This window comes from Otolemur garnettii, unplaced genomic scaffold (genome assembly GCF_000181295.1).
Source record: "Otolemur garnettii isolate 467f Iridium unplaced genomic scaffold, OtoGar3 scaffold00097, whole genome shotgun sequence".
Lineage (NCBI taxonomy): Eukaryota > Metazoa > Chordata > Mammalia > Primates > Galagidae > Otolemur > Otolemur garnettii.
Window position 1 is genome coordinate 7,051,272 of NW_003852492.1, and position 18,221 is coordinate 7,069,492.

At 54.1% G+C, this 18,221-nt stretch overlaps 1 protein-coding gene across 1 annotated transcript in view; it reads right to left on the reverse strand.

Moving 5' to 3' along the window:
- Positions 1–1,185: 1,185 nt before the first annotated feature.
- IGSF9B (immunoglobulin superfamily member 9B) overlaps positions 1,186–18,221 on the reverse strand; it is a 47,040-nt gene continuing 30,004 nt past the window's right edge. Inside the window, exons 15-20 of the mRNA XM_003795916.2 lie at positions 17,516–17,600; positions 15,382–15,543; positions 14,961–15,006; positions 12,725–14,374; positions 4,884–5,005; positions 1,186–1,819 (exon numbers count right to left, since the gene is read on the reverse strand). Of these exons, the coding sequence (XP_003795964.2) occupies positions 1,611–1,819; positions 4,884–5,005; positions 12,725–14,374; positions 14,961–15,006; positions 15,382–15,543; positions 17,516–17,600 (2,274 nt within the window). The 3' untranslated portion in view covers positions 1,186–1,610. The remainder of the gene's footprint in view (positions 1,820–4,883; positions 5,006–12,724; positions 14,375–14,960; positions 15,007–15,381; positions 15,544–17,515; positions 17,601–18,221) is intronic.

Below are 18,221 nucleotides of genomic sequence, written 5' to 3' on the forward strand. Positions count from 1 at the left end.
AAGACAGCAGCACCAAGAAGAAAACGCCTCAGGGACCCTGGCAGCTACCTTTACTCCAGGCCTCACTGTCAGTGGAGGCTCCTGCACAAGAGGAGGTGGGGAGCAGACCCACCTCCTGCCCACCCGCAGGGCTTTCTGCCCCATCCTGGGCAGCACCATTATCTTATTGGAAGAGAGAGATGCATCTTAGTAGGAAGATGGCCTCACGGAAGCGTCTGGATGCTAATAGTTGGAACTAGGACAGGACTTTGGCAGAGGAAGTGTCATGCCCAGACCCCTACTTACCACCCCTCCCACCTTCATCCCTATGCCTCAGCCAGCTCCACACATGGAACTGGGAAAAGACAGCGGGGACCCAGAGAGCCCCAGAATGTGGGAATCTGAGGCTCCCTGGCTGCATCGCATCCCGTCCTACTGGAGCTGGGGTCTGCAGGGTGGAGGAAGCCCGGGGCAGAGCAGAAGAGCAGGCAGCGCCAAGCGGGCATGGGAAGGAGTCATAGGCGGCTCACAAGTGGCAATTAATCAATCTGGGGAATTAGCTCCCACAAAAGGAAAGGAGGATCCAATCAGCCGCCGCAGAGCAGCGCTCCAAGAGCACAGAGCCACAGACGGTATAAATAGAGCCGCGGCAGGCTGGCGCTCAGCCTGGTGGCTCCAGAGTGGGGGCAGCTTTGGCCACAGTGCCCCGGCCCAGCTGGACCAAAAGGGGCTGAAGGATGAGCTGGACTCTGTGTGCTGGGGGCTCGCCTTTTGGCCCCACGGCTAAGCAGCTGCTATGTATGTAGCTCAAACCCAACTGGAAGGAAGGGAGACCCCAGGCTGGCTACCTATATACCTGGCTACCCTTCCTTCACCCAGGAACCAAGAGATGATGTGTTCAGTTCTGCAGGAACTCACTGCTGAAGACCCAAACCAGCAGCCAGTAATCAATGCAAGGCCCCATTTCTGCTCCAGCTGGGAGAAGATAGGAGACAAATGGTGTAACTCAGTAAAGAGGCATGAGTCCTGTTTCAGGAGGATGAATCCCTCAAGACAGACACCAGGCACCCAGCCAGATCGGGACAGCCTCACTCACAAACCCCGCTGGCCACCGCCCTCCTCCTCCTCCTGCATTGACCACAGCGAGCAACAGCGCTTTGCTTCAATGTACATATATACACACGTAGCGAAGCCCACACACTACACACATATGCGTTTGTATCTGCATCTATATATGCGTGGCGTTTGGGAGACGGCATGGAGATCCAGGCCTTCACCAGGACTAGGGAAACCGAGACAGAAGCCGAGAGCAATAAAAGCCATTGCTTTCCTCTCCTTCACTTCCAAAGATATTGGAAGAGGTGAGAAAAATTAATGCAGGGAAGCAGGCGGGAGAGGGGAGGAGACACGCGTCTCCCTGTCCCCAGTTCACTTCCTGACCTTAACCCACAGGTGGAGGGTCTGCCCCAGCCCCCCGTCCCAGAGGCGAAGCCAGCTGGAGGAGCGAGAGCACGCAGAACACAGGTCTGGGCCATCCCTTGGCGGGCAGAGGAGGACACGCCACGCACAACGTCCCTCCCTGCCCCATGAGCCCAGCACCTCGCCCTGGGGACACTTAGAGTGGGGCTGGATCATAGCAGAGTGGCATGGCCAGGATCGTCATGGTCCACACTGTTGAGAATTGCCGTCTGGTCTTCTGGAAGCTGGCGGTGACACAAGTCTGAGAGCCGGGCAAAGGGGTCAGGACGAGAGTGTCTCTTCTTCTTCCGGAGGCAGACAGCTTCATCGGGCCACAGAACCTGAGAGCTGGGGAGCTGCTGAGCCTGGGAGGCAGGACCGTCTAGGGGACGGGGGCAGGTATGCAAAAGAAAAGAAAAGACGCAGGTGAAAAGGAGGCGCACAGCCTCACACACTCACCTCTTCCACCTGTCAGGGGATATGTTCTGAGTCCCTAATATTAAAAAAAAAAAAGGAATCCCCTAGTGTAGGGAAGACAGAACCAAACAGCTGCAGAGAAACCACCTCCGTCACCACAACTCGGCCCTGCTTGCCTCATTAGAATGAGAGTAAAGGAAGTTGGACGAATGATTTTTCTTTCTGTTGATAGAAAGAAATCTAGTCAATCTATAAATATTTCTTTTTCAGTGCCTCCCAGGTACTGGGGACCAGAGCTTCTAAGAACAGAGCAAGACTCAATACATTTTCCTCACCCATGCCAAGCAAGGACAGACTTTGCCCAAGATTTTAATCATATGCAATAGTCGGACCTGAGGCTCCCTGGCCTGCCAGGGCCACACCTCTGTTCACGGCCTCTCTGGCAATGCAGCTGGAGAGCCTTTCTTTCTAGAAGATTATACTTTAGTTCGGGGGAGGGGAGGAAGAGACAAACTGTCCAGACGTAGCAAATACAGAAGGAGAATTTGCAGACACTGAGCGTGCTACAAAGAAAGATCCGATGTGACAGCAGACAAGGGAAGCACCACTTCTGCTCCCTGAAGGGTGAAACGTGAGCCTTGACTTGAGAGTCTTCGATAGATCTCCTCAGATCTATCTATCAATCTATCAAATGATTCCCAGCAGAAGGAAGAGCAATGGCAAAAATCCCGCTAACAAGCCAAGTTCCCAACACAGAAGGGAGTTTATCCCAGCCAAGGCAGAGAGAGGCCAGAAAGATGGGTGGCGTGTCCCAGGAGTTTGAAATCTGTTCTGGTTGCAATGGGACGTTTCTGGAAGGTTTTACTCAGAGGAGTGTCGTGTGTGTGTGTGTGTGTGTGTGTGTGTGTGTCCGTGTCCGTGACTGAGGGGGCAGCTGGTACATGTTCTAGAGCTCCCCCTGGTGGCCGTGTGAGAAATAGACCGTGCAAGGTGCAGGGACCAGCCGCTGAGCCCCTGTGACGTGCTGCAGTCAGCAAGGGAAAGGCAGTTCAGAATGCAGTGAGCTGCGGAAACAGAAGCGGCCAGATTCAGGGTATGATGGAGCTGCTGACTCAGAAGACCTTACCAAGTGGAGTGGATGTAAGTGAAGGCAAGAACTGGGGAAGAACTGAGGAGGATTCAGGGAGGATAATCAATAACTCTATTTTAGACATCTCAAAGGCTAATGAAACACCCAAGTGCATGTGCAGCAGGCAACTAGAAATAGGAGACCTGACCCCACGGAAGAATCTGGGCTAAGCACAGCCATTTGAGAGTTGTCAACACCAAACAGGTAGCAGGACCACTGCCATCAGAACAAGACAGAATACAGACACCTGTTGTGACTTTTTTTGCGATAAACAAACATAAATTATACATATACACATATGTGTGTATGTGTATATATATAATATATATATCCACATATATATAATACATACTGGTGGGTCTTAAACCGAAATGTGCTTAAGGGGTTGAAAATTCAGCATTGGGCTCTAATTTCACTCAAGCCCTAAAATATTCATTTTTTTCCTGCCTCAGTATATATTCCCCTCTATAAACTGAGCACCACCCAAAAGGTAAGCGATGGATAAGTCATTACCATCTCCTGAAGATCCAGGGGCTTCACTTCTGTACAACCCCCTTCTAAAGGAAGTTACTCTATAGTAGTTACCAAAGATCAGCAAAGGAACTGTCCTACACGCTTCCTTGACAGCCTGCCATGACACTCCCCAAACCGCTGGAGAAAACAGAGCATTTGATAACTATTGAGGAATTTTCTAATGCCTAAAAGAAGGATGGATTATTTTCGCTCTATCTCAGAAGCTACCTATTCTGTTGGATAAACATCAGACATATTTCAAGAGAGGTGCCCTTTCTATAGGACGCAGAGGGGGTTCAACTCTACGTCACTGAGAAAAGTTTAGTCGCCCTGCAGAGGCTGGGCCCACACCACCGTGGCACCCTGAGAACCACACAGGGCCTCATCATGCCCGTGTTTGACTAGAGGGTCTAGAACGAGGGAGGAGAAATACCTGGGGCGTCCAAAACATGTTACACATTTTAAGAGATGTTATCTGTGTATTACTTTTCAAAGCTGAATTGAATTATGGTAGTAATTATGATACTGGCTCAAAAGATGAGGTTGATGAGATGGATGCTAGCGTCACCCTGCCACTGTAGGAGGATGTCAAAGAAAATGGTGGAAACACAGGTGTCATTCTCGTAAAGGAGGGCAAGACCATTTGGAAGTGGCACTGAAATTCGAGAATGTTGTGAAGATACAACAATGGTGGCACGAAGACAGGGGACCTTAAAGGACATGGTTACCACAGAAAACCGGCTATACTGGAGCTCCTTCAGGAAGAAATTGAAATGGCATCTACAGTGACGTAAGTGAATACTTGGCTCAACAGTGGGTCACCATTATCAGAAGTGTCTGGATGCTGATGGTAAGCACTTCGAGTACCTCCTATGATCACAGAAATCAATCGTGACTTGTATTCATCTTTTGTTATCAGTAGATATTCAGTATTACAACTTCAATACAGTTTTTTTTCCTTTTTTAAAATGTGTATACATTTTTTGACACCCTCTGTATAGTGCAAAAAGATGGAGCTATTTGAAGGTGGACTACCCCCTGGTAGTGGTGGAGGGGGGAGTATATATATGTTGTTTAAAGCTACATGAAATAATAGAATGCATTTTCTAAAGCTGTAGGCACAGAAAGGGATCTGAAGGTATGTGGTCCTCTAGGTGGTGGAAACACATTCAGGGGGCAATGAGAGATTTTTAGCTTTATCTTTCTTGCTTTGTACATGAAAATTGCGTGTCTCACTTGAAAATTAGGGTTGCCAAAGAAACAAAGAACAAGAGAAGCTGATGGGTTCAACTCTAGAGGAAAACCAAGGTTGGGATCTGAGCCTGGCAATCCTCATAACGGCAAGGCAAGGTGGAAAGAGAGGACCAGGTTGCTTCCCACCATTTACCGGATCGTTTCTTTGACTTCGAAGAGCCCTTGGATGACTTTTTGGGCTTCTTTATCCGTTGGTATTTCAGAGCCTCCAGCCTCTCAGGTGCAGCAGCATTCCCGGGTGCAGGTGGAAGTGTTCTGGAAGGAACAATTAGAGAGCACAGGTCAACTCCCATATGAGGGAGCTTTTGAAGAAGGGCTGCAAGGAAACCAGACGGTTGACCCAGAGGAGGATAGAGTCCAGTTCTTTGGAGTCCAAGGTGTCCTGGATGGCTCCTTGACACCTGCCTTTCTATTGCTCCTGGAAGGGAGAACACCCTGTCGGAAGCTCCAGTGGCGTGGGCTGCCTCAGATGAAACCCAACCTGCAGAACAACCAGAAGACCCTAGGAAAAGGAGAGAGAGACTTTAATAATCAGCCCCGTCCCACACGGCTCAAGCCGGGACGCGTTAGTGTCAGGGAAGGAAGCAGGTTCAGCTTCTGAAGTTCCTCGACATCATCTCAGTTAAGACCTTTCCGTGAAAAGTAAAAGGGTGAATGAGAGCAGGAGAGGAGCAGTCACCATCCCAGTGCACTGTCCCCCATCTGCAGGGAAGGGAAGGCTAACCAAAAAAGGCCGCAGCCAGCGAGCCATGCTGGCAAAACCAGGCTTCACCGAGCTTCGTCCCGTCCTCCTCAAGATTCAGCCAGAACCTCTACAGCTAATGGCAACAAATACTTGTCATTTACATTTTCAGCAGAGGCGTCTCCATGACCCTGCAGACTAGGCTCAGATCTCCCTAGTCATGTAAGAGAACAGAAGAGGGTGGCAGGAGATTATGACAGAGATCCGTGTCTAGCAGGCCCGCAAGGGCCCTGCTATCGGTCTCTAACAAGTGTCGGTGTATGGTAAGACTCCACAGAGAAACAAAGGTGGTTGGGAAAGGAGGCCACATATTTAGCTCTCTCTTTCTCCACTGTGATTGTGAAATGGACTTTGTCATTTGCCTGCTGGGTCAACTGCATGGTTAAAGACATGGTCACCAATTCACCTGGAGCCCGGGCTGTAGCTCAAAGGGGGCCAAAGAGGACTGGGGGGAGGTGTGGTCTCCAACACTCTGTGCAAACGGGAGAGAATTTTTCAAGAGTTATAAAGGGGCCAGGCGCAATGGTGGTAGCTCTCCCCTCTAATCCTAGCACTCTGGGAGACCAAGGTGGGAAAATTGCTTGAGCTCAAGAGTTTGCTCAAGAGTTTGAAGCCAGCCTGAGCAAGAGCCACACCCTGCCTCTACTAAAAATAGAAAAGTTTGCCAGGTGCAGTGATGCATGCTTGTAGTCCCAGCTACCCAGGAGGCTGAGACAGGAGGATTGTTTGAGCCCAGGAGTTCAAGGTTACAGTGAGCTACAATGACGCCACTGCACTCCAGCCTGGGCAACACAGCGAGATCCTGTCTCAAAAAATAAACAAAGTCGTAAAAGAAGATAATATAGAAAACACATTATTAATGCCATTTGCTCTCAAAGTTTGCCCAACGAGGCCCCTGGGGAATAAAGCGGGGAAAGAAAGACGGGTCACCTCTGTGTTCAACAGCACCAGTATTAGCCAGCTCAGGATCAGGGGAGCGGGAATGCTCTAAGGCCATAGTGGATGGGTATGACCCCCGCTCTTCCTCTCCTCAACATTCTCATCTCCCTCCCCCATCTCCAGGGCAATCAGTGTTTAGCAAATCCTGATTAAAAGAAGTAGAACAGACTACCCTATAAGGGCAAAAGAATTCCGCAGAGGTCAGCAAACAGTCTGAGATTTAAAAAAAAAAAAAAAATGTTAGAGGGATGAGAAGACTGCAGCCCCACATCCCTAACATCAAATGTCTTTGCAGGGAGGCAGGAAGAGGAAACTTACAGACTAATTGTAGATAAGCTTCCCATTTCTGGAGATTCCTGCATCAACTGGCAATGACGTGACCTCCATCTTCTTGGAGGGATGTCACCATACTATAGTCCTGCAGTCCATAAAGTATCAAGAAGCTCCCTCCAAGTTCAGTTCAGAGACAAGTCTTCATTTCCTATATCCCCTGACAGCAGAGCTACGAGGCTTGCCGAGGCACACACACTTCCCAGGAAAGTAGTCTAACTCACCGTCAGAAGTCAAGTCTCCCCCAAAGACCCAATACGCCCACACCGCTTTCCTTCCTCTTTTGCAAACTATGCCAGCTACCCCGAGACATCCTGCACCAGGGCAGCGGCAGCAGGCAGGGAATTGGAAGGCAGACAAAGGGTGAGTTGCCCAGGGCAGGAGCGAGCACGCCTCCCCAGTGCTGGAGCAATGTCGTCATCCCCTCTCCTCCTTGACTACGGATGGCTTCTTCATGCTGCCTAAAAGGAAAATCAAAGACATGAACCCACCCACTCCATCGACCTCTGTCTTCTGGTCCTGGCCAGCCTCCTCAGAAGGACTGAAAAAGATGAGCAACGTGTGGCCTGGGCAGACATGTGACAAGCAAGAACAGTGCCTCCGAGCTAACCCCAGCTGGCTAGGGCATGAGAGAAACTGGGATGGGAAGGCCCCCAACGATCTCTATGAAGTGTTCAAGCCAGGGAAGCTGCCGAGGTAGATAAGACTGTCAGAATCAACATTGAATTACTATTTCAGTGGTACCATCTAGCCTGCTACGTACTGTCCTGAGCACTGTCCTATTCTCTATGAAACGCCTTTAACCTTGATCGCAACTCTAAGAGGTGAATACCACACTGACCCCCACTTTTCAGATGGAGATGGTGAAATCAAGAGAGGTCAGGCACCTTGTCCAGTAATCCAGGTATCATGAGATAGAACCAGGCCTCTCACCTTTAGGCTAATGCTCTTTAAACTTCTTCCCAGTAAACACAGCTATTGAAGCTACACAGAAAAAAACCACTGCATCCATGCCACACCCAAGAAATAAATGTGTCCCACCCTGTCTAACACCCAGTCACTGATGATCTCTGCTTCCATGGCAGAGCCAGGGTGAGATAGACCAGGGGTGGGGGAAATCTGGCAAAAGTTCCCCAACGGTAATGATAAATTGAGGAGGAGAAGCCGATTTTCCCGTGAGAAACAGCCAAGCTACAGCCCTTCCAGGCCACCTGCTGTCCACCTGTCTGAACTCTTGGCACAGGGCTCAAACCCAAGACACTCACCCAAGGCAGGAGGGAAAAAATGAAAGCAAATAAGTGTCGAGCAGGATGAGAGAAGGCGTGAAATAGGCTTTATCGGTAAACATGTAAAGGCTTCTAGAATCAGACTGCTTCCCTTTTCTACAAAGGGTAACCATGTCCACTGTCACTGTCACTTCATCATTGGCCTCCGGTAATGAAGTTTTTGATCCTGATGCCTCAGCTGGGAAGCTATTCTGTCCCTGGAACTAAGCTGTCAAGTAAAGCTGATTTTGACCCGTAGATTACCCTGTTGCAACAGAATCCAACCCTGGGCTTTCCAGGAAGTTGAGGTCACAGTTCTCTTTCCCGTCAGCCAGAATTCTTCCCAAATACACAGGAATTCTGCAAACATTTCGGCTCGCCTTCTCCCAGGAAGCCCAAGTATTGCCAAAAGGCCACAAAACCCAGGCCCGGCGGTGTTTCTTGCAGTTTAAGACTGCCAAAAATTGCCTGGAATTTAGTTTAAGGCTTCCCCACGCACACTTTTTTTCTTTCTCTCTTTTCAAAAATTCCACAGAAAAGCCAAGTCACGCCCATGTAGGCCAATAGGTCTTCCTTGCCCAGTGCTCTGCTCACCCAGAGGAGCTGAGGAAAGAGGCAGCCAGGTTCAAAACGCAGGCAAAACCCCAGGACAGCAAGGTCAAAGTCCATCTGGACGTTTCCTCCCCTTCACATCCAGGGAAATGACCACTAACACCCAGTTTCAGTCCTCCCTCAGTGAGCAGGGTGAAGCAGTGGCTTTGAGAGCATTTTCCTACTTTTCCAACCATCTAAGAACAAACTCCACTTGCCTGATTATGCCTGTGGATGGGGGGCAGAGAAATCCAGGTCTACACCAAGGAAAAGGCAAATCCATTCTCCCATAGCACATGGAGAGCCAGGAGTCTAGAGGTCTGCACCTACCGAGCCTAACAGCAGGCGGGGCCTCTCCAGTGCAGTCAGGGTCAGACCCAGCACTCTGCCTCTGAACGTGGCAGCAGCAGCTTCCAAAATGGGGCTCATTCCTGTGGCTCACCTGGCCACACCACGCTCCCAGACCCCAGGCCTTGCCGAGGTCACTGCAAGCCTTACTGGGGAAGGGGATGAGAAGGAGATGTGGGGACAGGGCACTACTGATATCAGACAGGGAGCTCGGCTGCCTCGCAGTTCACAAACAGGACAGGCCAACTCCCCACGCTGAGATAGGAGTTAGGAAGAGGAGAAAAAAAGGAGAGAGAAAAGAGGAAAGGCAGGAGAGACAACTACAGGTGTGGGCGGAAGGAACAGGAAAGAAACTGCAGGGAATAGAAACAGAGCGAGAACGAACGTAGACAGGAGGTGTCACAACTTCTCCAAGCAAGACCGAGGGGCACATGCAAAGGCGCAGCATGGAGACAGCGTCCAAAGAGGAGCCCGTGGCTCCCCACGGCCACGGCAGCCACCGCGCCGCCACGGAGGCTCTCAGCAAGCGGGAGAGCGAGCGGGGGGCTCCTGCCACAGCACCCAGAAGGGCTGCCTTGGAAACAGTGCGAGGATTTCCTTCCCCTAAGCTGGGATCCCCGCCAGGCCCAGGAGAGAAACAATGGTCCATCATCCCGTGGTTTCTGGGTTTGCCACAGCAGAGACACACAGGCTAGCTGGGCTCTCTGGGGCTGGCACAGTGGGGGCCCTTGGGAGAGAGGGGGCCAAGAATGGGGTGAGGACGGGAGGAAGTAACAAAGAGGATGGGGTTCAGGAAGCTTCTAGAAGCCAGGTGAGGACTGGTCTAAAGCACCCACACCTCCCAGGCCCAGGGTGGGAGTATGGGGAAGTTAGAGGGCAGCCCAGTTGCTCGGTGGCCGCGGGATGCCTCTGGCCACTCCCTGCCCACAGTTGTGGTGTGGCTCCTGGTCAGCCTCCCCTCAGCTGCAGGGCCTCTGGGTTTGGTGACAACATTATAACTGCAGATCATGAAGAAATGCCACACGGTCAACCCTCCTAAAGGGAGGCCACTCTCATGACTGCATGAGATTGATGGTCCTTGGTTAGGAGAATCAGCCTCCCTAGGCCTCTCTAGGAAGAAAGAATGTAGCTACTTTGGACCTGAGGAAGCCAAGAGCACCCAGACAGGAGGCTCACTCTCTCCCACTGCCAGGCACTGCTGCCTGCATGGGCATGTTCCCAGGGGCATTGCCAATGGAGGCAAAAACCTTCCAGGTTTCTATGAGAGAGAGTGATCCTCAAGGCACCTAATCCTCTTGAGAGACAGCCCTTAAAATATCCATATTCCTTTTGCCTCCACTAGAAAGACATGTAGAAAGAGGGGTCAGCCACGGTGGGACAGAGGGAGGGACGCAGTGCTGATCCCTGGGGTTTTCACCTCTCGCCAGTGCAATACCCTTTTGCCCCAAGGAAACTGCCTTCTCCACCCCCAGGGAGATCCTCCCAAGATCCTCTCCTGATGGCATGGCCCAAGGAAGTCAGCATGACCACTACCAGGATCTTGAAAGCCATCTGGACCTGGGGGTGAGGTCACAGTTCAGTCCTGTGGCAACTAAGAATGGGCTGCAGAATGCTGGAGCACAGGGACGTGGTGACACTTCTAAGCCCTTGCCCTGGTAGGACTACGGGTGACCTGACCCTTAGGAAGACCCTGCTCTTGAGGGAAGACGTGGGCCACGCTTCAACCTCATGCTCCTTGAAAGGACCGAATATGTGTATCATGAAGACCCCAAGAAGGCAGGGAGAGAGCAACAGTCCCGGAGAAGAGCCCTTGGGTGTTGGGAGGGAGGGAGGGGACACTATGTCTGAGACTACTGGGAAAACAGGGTGGCCCTGAGGGTGCAGGGGTGCAAAGCCGATGTTGGCATTCTGGGCCTCTTGGGGTGCATGCAGAGCCCAGCGCTTCTGTGGGAGGCCCTGGGTGTGTTGACAGCAGTCTGGTGAGATGTCTGAGAGAGGGGACCTACAAGGGAGCTAGCAGGGGGCTAGACGTGGGGAATGGGGGGGCCAGAAGCTGCAGCGAGGCAGGTATCTGAGCGAGCGTGGCCTGGAGCGGCCCGATGTGGGGAACCCAGAAGCCATGGGGATCAGGGAGCGGCACTGCCACCCACAGGGCGGTGAGGGGACATGATTCTGGATCCCCTGTCCAGGAAGCAATGGCCCTGCCAAAGCCCCGTCCGCCTGCCCGCCCCCGCCCGCCCGCCGAGGAGCTCCCTTACCTATTGAGCTGAGGAGAGGCTTGTCTCGACAACACTGCCCAGATAGCTGAGATCAATCAGAAACAAAGCAGTTATCAACACCGGCCGGGGTCAACCGCCCACGCACACCCAGAGGGAAGCAGGGGGGGCACAGCGAGCACCGAGACAGGCGACAGGCGAGGCCAGAGAATGGGTGAGGGAGGAGAGGAGAGAGACGAGACCCAGACGCACGATGGGGGGAAGCAGATGAGCACTGCGCAAGCACAGACAGAGCTGCGGAGACAGCATCCTGCAGGCAGAGGCGGACCCTAGCCAGAGCTCTCCTGCGCCCCGCCGCCCGCCAGGCCCTCCTCCTCCCCAGCAGCCCTCGTGGGACTGAAGGTGAGAGGTGAGCTTGCACTTCCAGGTACCAGAGAGGGTGGGGGACAGGGGCAGGGGAGAGCACAGGGCCCCCTCCTCGGCCACCCCCATCCTGCCTACCACCAGGCCAGCCTGCTCTGGAACTCTCTGCTCCCCTCCACAGGTGCTACATCAAGAAGAGAGACCAAAGGACGGAGCCAGAGAGAGAGAAAGAGAAGAGGGGAAAGGCAGGGAAGGGCATCCGGGGCACTAGAGACGTGGCAGGCTCTCCTGAGCAAGTCGGGCCAACCCAGAGACCGTGGCGAAGGAAGAAAGATGGAGAGAAAGACTGACTAGAGAAGGGGGTGGGCAGGGCAGAAAGACAAGAGAATTGGAGGCACAGACAGGCATCCAGGCTCTGGTACCTGGAATACCCACGGCTACAGTTTAGAGTGCTCGCTCAGGCAGGCTGATCGCGGGAGCTTGTCTGTCTGTCTGTCTCTCTGCAGCTTCCTGCGAGGCACACAGGGGGATGGGGTGTGTGGCTCCCGCACACGGTCACAAGGTCTGAGACTTTTCTCCAGGCCTTCAGGATGTGAGTCTCCAGGACAGGCCATGGAGGGGGGCCAGAGTCCGGCACTCACTAAGGCTGTTAAGGGGCAGAGTTTGGGAACAGGAGGCCCCTGGCCTGGTGGTCCTGGGCAGTCAGGCTCCAGATATGGTCCTGCTTAGCAAGGAGGCGGGGCCAGGAAGAAAAAGAGGCTGGACACAAGGCCGGTGAGAGGCCCCAGACACCACTGCCCATTGCCAGGATCATGGGGACGTGGAAAGCCCTCAGGGCCAAGAGGGACTGGGGCATCCCAAGGCCACTTGCTCTGATACACCATGTCCCCCTATCCTAGGTGAGCCACTCCCAGGAATGCTGCGGGCCTCTGGGCACTCTGGGCCAGGTAGAAAAGATCCCTCATGCTGCTGGCCGGGTACCGGGCAGGAAAGCACCGCCACCCTGTGCCCACAGCCTGCCAGTGCCGTGGCCGTAGTGGCCAGAACTCCTCTCCCGAGGGGATGCTGCAGCGTGTGCAAACAAGCCCTGTCACTGGGTGGATGGACGGGTGGGGGCAGGGTGGCAGTGGGGAGGGAGGCTGACCAGGTGCAGCTGGCAGGAGATGCCGCTCACACTCACCCTGAAGTAGGTAATGTGGGTGGGGGGGGCTCTGGTCGGAGCAGTTCCTCCCCCATCCTTCGAGGGGAAGGCGTCTGTCCAAACACATCCAAGTTGTCCCCAGGCCCAGTAGGCGCGGGGCCCGGCGGAGGGGACGGGTAGCCTGTGGCCAGAGTGGTGAAGCCCATGGCGGGCCGGTAGCTGGGGCTCCCGCTGCGGCTGCTCTGGGAAGGAGAGCCTGAGGACGGCGTGGACTTGCGGGAGAAGCTGACCGCGGCTGGCGGCTGCAGGGTGATCTCCGACATCTCTGCCTGCTGCAGGAGGCCTGGGCGAGGCCGGGCTCGGGCGGCGAGCTCAGGGGAGCCAGTGCGGGAGCTCAGGGGGCTTTGGGTCAGAGGTGAGAGCCGAGATGGCTGTAGCACCACTTGATGTAAACTAGGCTCGGCGCGCCTGGCCTGCCGGGGGCTGGGCCGGGGCCGGGGCTCATACCACCGGGTGTCCAGGCCAAATGTGCTGGGGCCGCCCTGCCCCCCGGGCTCGGCCGGCTCGGGGTAAGGCAACACGGGTATGCCCATACCTTGGCTGGTATGTCTTAGCTGCCCTTGGCTCGCCAGAGGTTGCATAGGTCTGTCCTGCCACTTGGCCGTGGGGGGCACTGGGACAGAACCCCTGCCAGGTGACTTGCCCGCCCAGCCCTTGGCTGCCTCCAGGGACAGGATGCCTGGGTAGGCCGCGGGCACCTGCAGGGAGGTGGGGGGCAGTCCTCGGGGGAGGCAGGCCTTGGGCTGCAGACTCTCGGCGACGTCACAAGGATGCAGCTGGTGGGGGAACATCATGGCTGGGGCTTCCAGCCCCCCAAAGGGGAACTCCGGCCGGCCCCAGGGCTCAGGGGAGCGCCCTCCTGTGGGCGTCTGGGCCAAGGGCAGCGTGCTGCTGGAAGCGTTCTCTCCGTTCTCCTCAGGGATGGTGGGGTGGCCAAAGGGCCCCTCGCTGTGCAGGGGTGGGGACGACAGGACAGAGCTCAGGGGGCTGCCCACTTCTGGCACATAGAAGGGAGGTGGCTCGACCTCCCCAGGGCTGCTGCTGCTGAGGTACCCATAATACTGGCCGTGGTGGAAAGGCCGGGGGGCCGGGGGCCTGGCCTGGCCCGTGGCCTGGAGACGACCCTCCAGGCCGCTGGGGCCCTCCAGCCCACGGGGCTGGAACCGAGGGCTATATGCTGGTGGTGGCAGGTAGGACTCCTGGCTGGACGACAGAGGGGTCAGCTGGGACTTGAGAGCAGCCACAGATGTGGGCACCAGCGGGTCCTCATTCTCCTCGTCCGACTGGCGGAACTCGGGGTACATGTCGGTCTCTTCTGCAAAGGGGAAGCCCTCGATGTGCCTGCTCTTCAGCGAGGGCTCCATCTCAGCAGGGTCCATCACAAAGCGGCCGTCGGGGCCCCTGCTGATGAGCTCGATGGGGGTGGTGGCCTCTGCCTCAGCCTCAGCCTTGGCCACACTATACTTCTTGCTGCTAATGGCCCTCTTGGTCTTCTTATACAGCGACAGCTCCTTCTCCCGGGTGGGGCTCAGCATCCTCTTGGCTGCAGGCTGGCCTTGGTCGTCAGAGGACTCTGATGGGGCCCGGAGTGTCCGGATGCTCTCGGGGCTCACCTTGCCAGAGGACAAGCTGCGGGAGGAGGAGAGCCAGGAGGCCGTGAGGCATGGGTGCACGCTGGCCTAGGACTGCTCATCCCTCTCCCAACAAACAACTAACTCCCAGGAAGGTGACGCTGGAGAGAACAGGCTGTGTCTCTTGCTAAGAATTACTTTGGTCCACTCTCCATCATCTGGATGTGCCTCAGCCATCTCTGGAATGAACAACCCCTTTGTGCTTTTATTCTAGACTGCCTCACTCTGCCCGAGCACACTCTGGCCTCACGTCTGCTTGTGCAGGAAACACAAGCTCATTTTAATACTGACTTCAGCAAGACACATCATGAAGGCATATCTGTTAGGCTGGGAAAAAAATTAGAGAAATACCATCCAGGGCTACTGAAGAGCTTCTGACTCACTAATACGGATTATTATACTACCACTCTGTGTCTTGGTGTGGACAACTTAAAATAAATACATGGGTCAATTAACAGTCAACAGCTTAGAAACACAGAACCGGGGCTGGGCGAGGTGGACGGTCCACCTGTGCCGGACCGCCACCTCCTCCCACATTCCACTGTCGACCACTGCATATTTCCTCTAGCGTCAGAGACACTTACGGAGACTCCAGGCTTTTCCTGCAGTGAGTGATGGAGAGTGGAGGGTCTGCAAGGGAAAAGAAAGGGAGAGAGCCCACTGAGGCCGCAGCCGCCAGCAGCTCAGCCTCCTCCTGCCCAGGGGTTAGCCGTGCACAGCAAGCGCAGAAGGAAGGGGCTGCGTTCACGTCTGGCACCTTTGGGCATAGCTCAGAAGCCGGTGCCTGCCGTGCCCTGCCTTTGCACCAGCTCAGGCCCCAGCCCGTCAGCCTCCCCTGTGATTCTCACTTCCCTCCTCCCTCCTTCAAATCAGGTCCCACTGGTAGCTCTACCCACAAAAGTCCCATGTCCCTATTTCCAAGGGGAGTTCATGCTAGGAAGGGCCCATCTCTCCTGATGGGCAGCATCTCCCGCAGGCCATGCAGGGACGGGGACCCACACCTACCTTTCTTACGTTTGAGCTTACGCCTGCGCTGCTTGTTGACAAAGCAGGCGGCCAGGGTGCTGAACAGGATGGCAGCTGCCAGGAAGCAGATGGTAGCCACGATTCCAGCCAGCACAGGCCGCGCAAGCCCGTCCGCGGTCAGGTCCGGCTGCGGGAAGATGTCTGCAGGGAGGGCAGAGAGCACGCGAGTCTGTCTTTTCCCGGGCCCCCACCTGCCCCGACACACAGTCCTCAAGTGTCCTGCTTTGCCTCCACGGGACGACAGTACTGAGGCTCAGGCTCCACGCTCAGCGCTAACCCTCAACAGGTTGCACGGCATCATGAAGAGAGAGAAGGGGAGAGCGTCCCGAAGTCAAGTAACCTGCACACAGCTTCCAAAGAAGACAGGCCTCTATGCCTTATTGCAACAACGATCCATACTTGCTGGTGCTTTGCATTTTGCCAAGCATTGCATGCACGTGATCGGACCTTCTCACATATATACTGTTCCCACTCTCTCAATGAAAAAACTCTGAGTCGCTTAGCAGATAGACCCTGCCCTCAGTCACAAACCAGAACCCAGCCGCTCTTGTGTTCTATCTGGGATTTGCTGCCACCCACTGCTGTCTCTACAAAATAAGAGCCCATGTATGAAGACACCGCAAGGGTAAATTATTGTACTATGGCAGGGAGAGGGATTATCACGATAGAATTCAGATCCACCCATCTTTAAATCCATTACAGTACAGGCACGCAGCTTCTAGCAGTAAAGACTAGCACACTTTGGTCATCTCAGGGACAGAGCTGGCAGGGGCAGCAGAGATAGGTGGGTGCTCCCTTTTTAGGTAAAGAACAGAGGCCCCGGTCATGCCCACATACACAGAGCTCATCAATAACACAGCCCAGGACGAGCCCCCAGCCTGTGTAATACACTCGTAGGACAGCGATATCAGTAAGTGCCACTCTAGGTTCAGCACAGGGAAAATCGATATAGTGTGATATATTTGGCCAGAATTCACGGCTCCATCAATAATGTTGATTGGCTGAGAGGGAAATGAACATTACAGCTTTCAGAAACGGCAGGACCAAAGACAGGGAGTGCTGAGACGGCTGCACCCTCATGCACCCGCCTGCAATTGTCTGACTAGGCACCTTTCCTTTGGGAGCCAGGCCCCAAGCTACCGAGAAAGACAGTCTGCTGCGATGAGCCTGCAAAACGCTCAAGCCTTCTAATCTGGCCTTGGCTGTCCCTCTACGTCTGAGTCTCTCCCCTGGAGAGAAGCCAAGACAGAAGCTCTCTGGTTGTGCTGCCTCTAGGAGGATCACTTCGTTTTGTAAAAAGTCCACTGGTGTGGAAGAGGCAGAATCATGTCCCACTGTTACTCCCCACACTGGTGACGTTTCAGCCCTCCCGTCCCCGCAGGCTGCCCACACGAGCGTCTTCCTAACACTGTTAATCTGACAGCACCAGCTTCTCGGCCAAGATCCTTGCCGCTGGGTCCCGGGGCTTTCCAGGCCAGCAGTGCCTAAGGAAATGACGCCACTATTGGTTTGCTCTTCCCAAATCAAGGATTCTCCTTCACTCGGGGAGGGACCCTGCTGGGTTTCAGGAACTGTAGCTGGAGGGATGATGTGCAGGAATGGGACCAGGGCCAAGAGAAAGAGAGAAAAATGGAAAAAATGCTGGGGAGTTGGCTTTATTTAGCCTGAAAAGATCCAGGGAGAGGAAGGAACGGAGGCAAACAACAATTTGCCAAATAAAACCCATATAATTAGAAAGAAGTCTGCAGCAGACATTCAGTAAATACTTGACCTGTTGTTCCTGCCTTCTCATTCATGCCCCCCCATTACAGAGTGTAACACCAGAGGACACTAAAAATGTATAGCAAGCAACTGTGAAATCCAGTCCTTTTGACCACTCTAAGAACACTGGTTGAATTTCTTTACATGGCTAACTTACAGGTGAGTCTGAAACCTAAGTTGAATAAAATGCTGTGTGTCACAGAAGCACAGCCCCAGAGGGCTTAAGAAATGCTGTGACTCATGTCGGTGCCAATCCAGACTTTTCTCTATCAGCCGTTTCACAAAGGGACTCCCAGGTGGCTGTGGGCTTTACAGCACTGTCATCGTAAGAGATGCTCCAACCCCAAAGTACCTGTGCTGGAGACGCCGGCGATGTTGCTGGGCTCGCTGATTAGATCCTGCATGACGGCCAGGACCCGGAACTCGTACCAGGTGTCCTGCGGCCCCAGAGACAACACCCAGTCAGCTGAGGGACCTGAGACACCACTGCCCCCCACCTTACCACCGCTGGCCTTGCACACGGCCTCCCATGGGACAGGGCACCTAAGTGTCTAACAGTAAGTGATTGGCAGCAGTGGCCAATTACTGTGTGTAAATACTCCCACCCTGGCTGATTCCTAGCTAAGAACGTGAGTTCACTGGAAGAGTTGGGCAGAGTTACACACAACAGGCACTCAGGGCTACTGTGAGCCGAATCCAGTGCACCACTAAACGAGCATCCAGAGAAGGAAGGTAGAAAGAGAGATTAGATCATCTGTGTCTATGAAATAAACAGCTTCCTCTCCCAAGTTTAAAGAGGGTCAGTTGGAAAAACAGATGATGCATCTTCCTCCAGAGACTCCAAGTTGTTAAAAGAGGGGCCCTTCCTTGGGCAAATCTAGGACCCCCCCGCCACCCCAATTGAGACTCGTCAAAGAGCAGAGGTTAGGCTCAGGGCCTGTAGCTCAGTGAGTAGGGCGCCAGCCACATACACCTAGGCTGGCGGGTTTGAACCTGGCCCGGGCCTGCCGAACAACAATGACAACTGCAACCAAAAAATAGCCAGGTGTTGTGGCAGG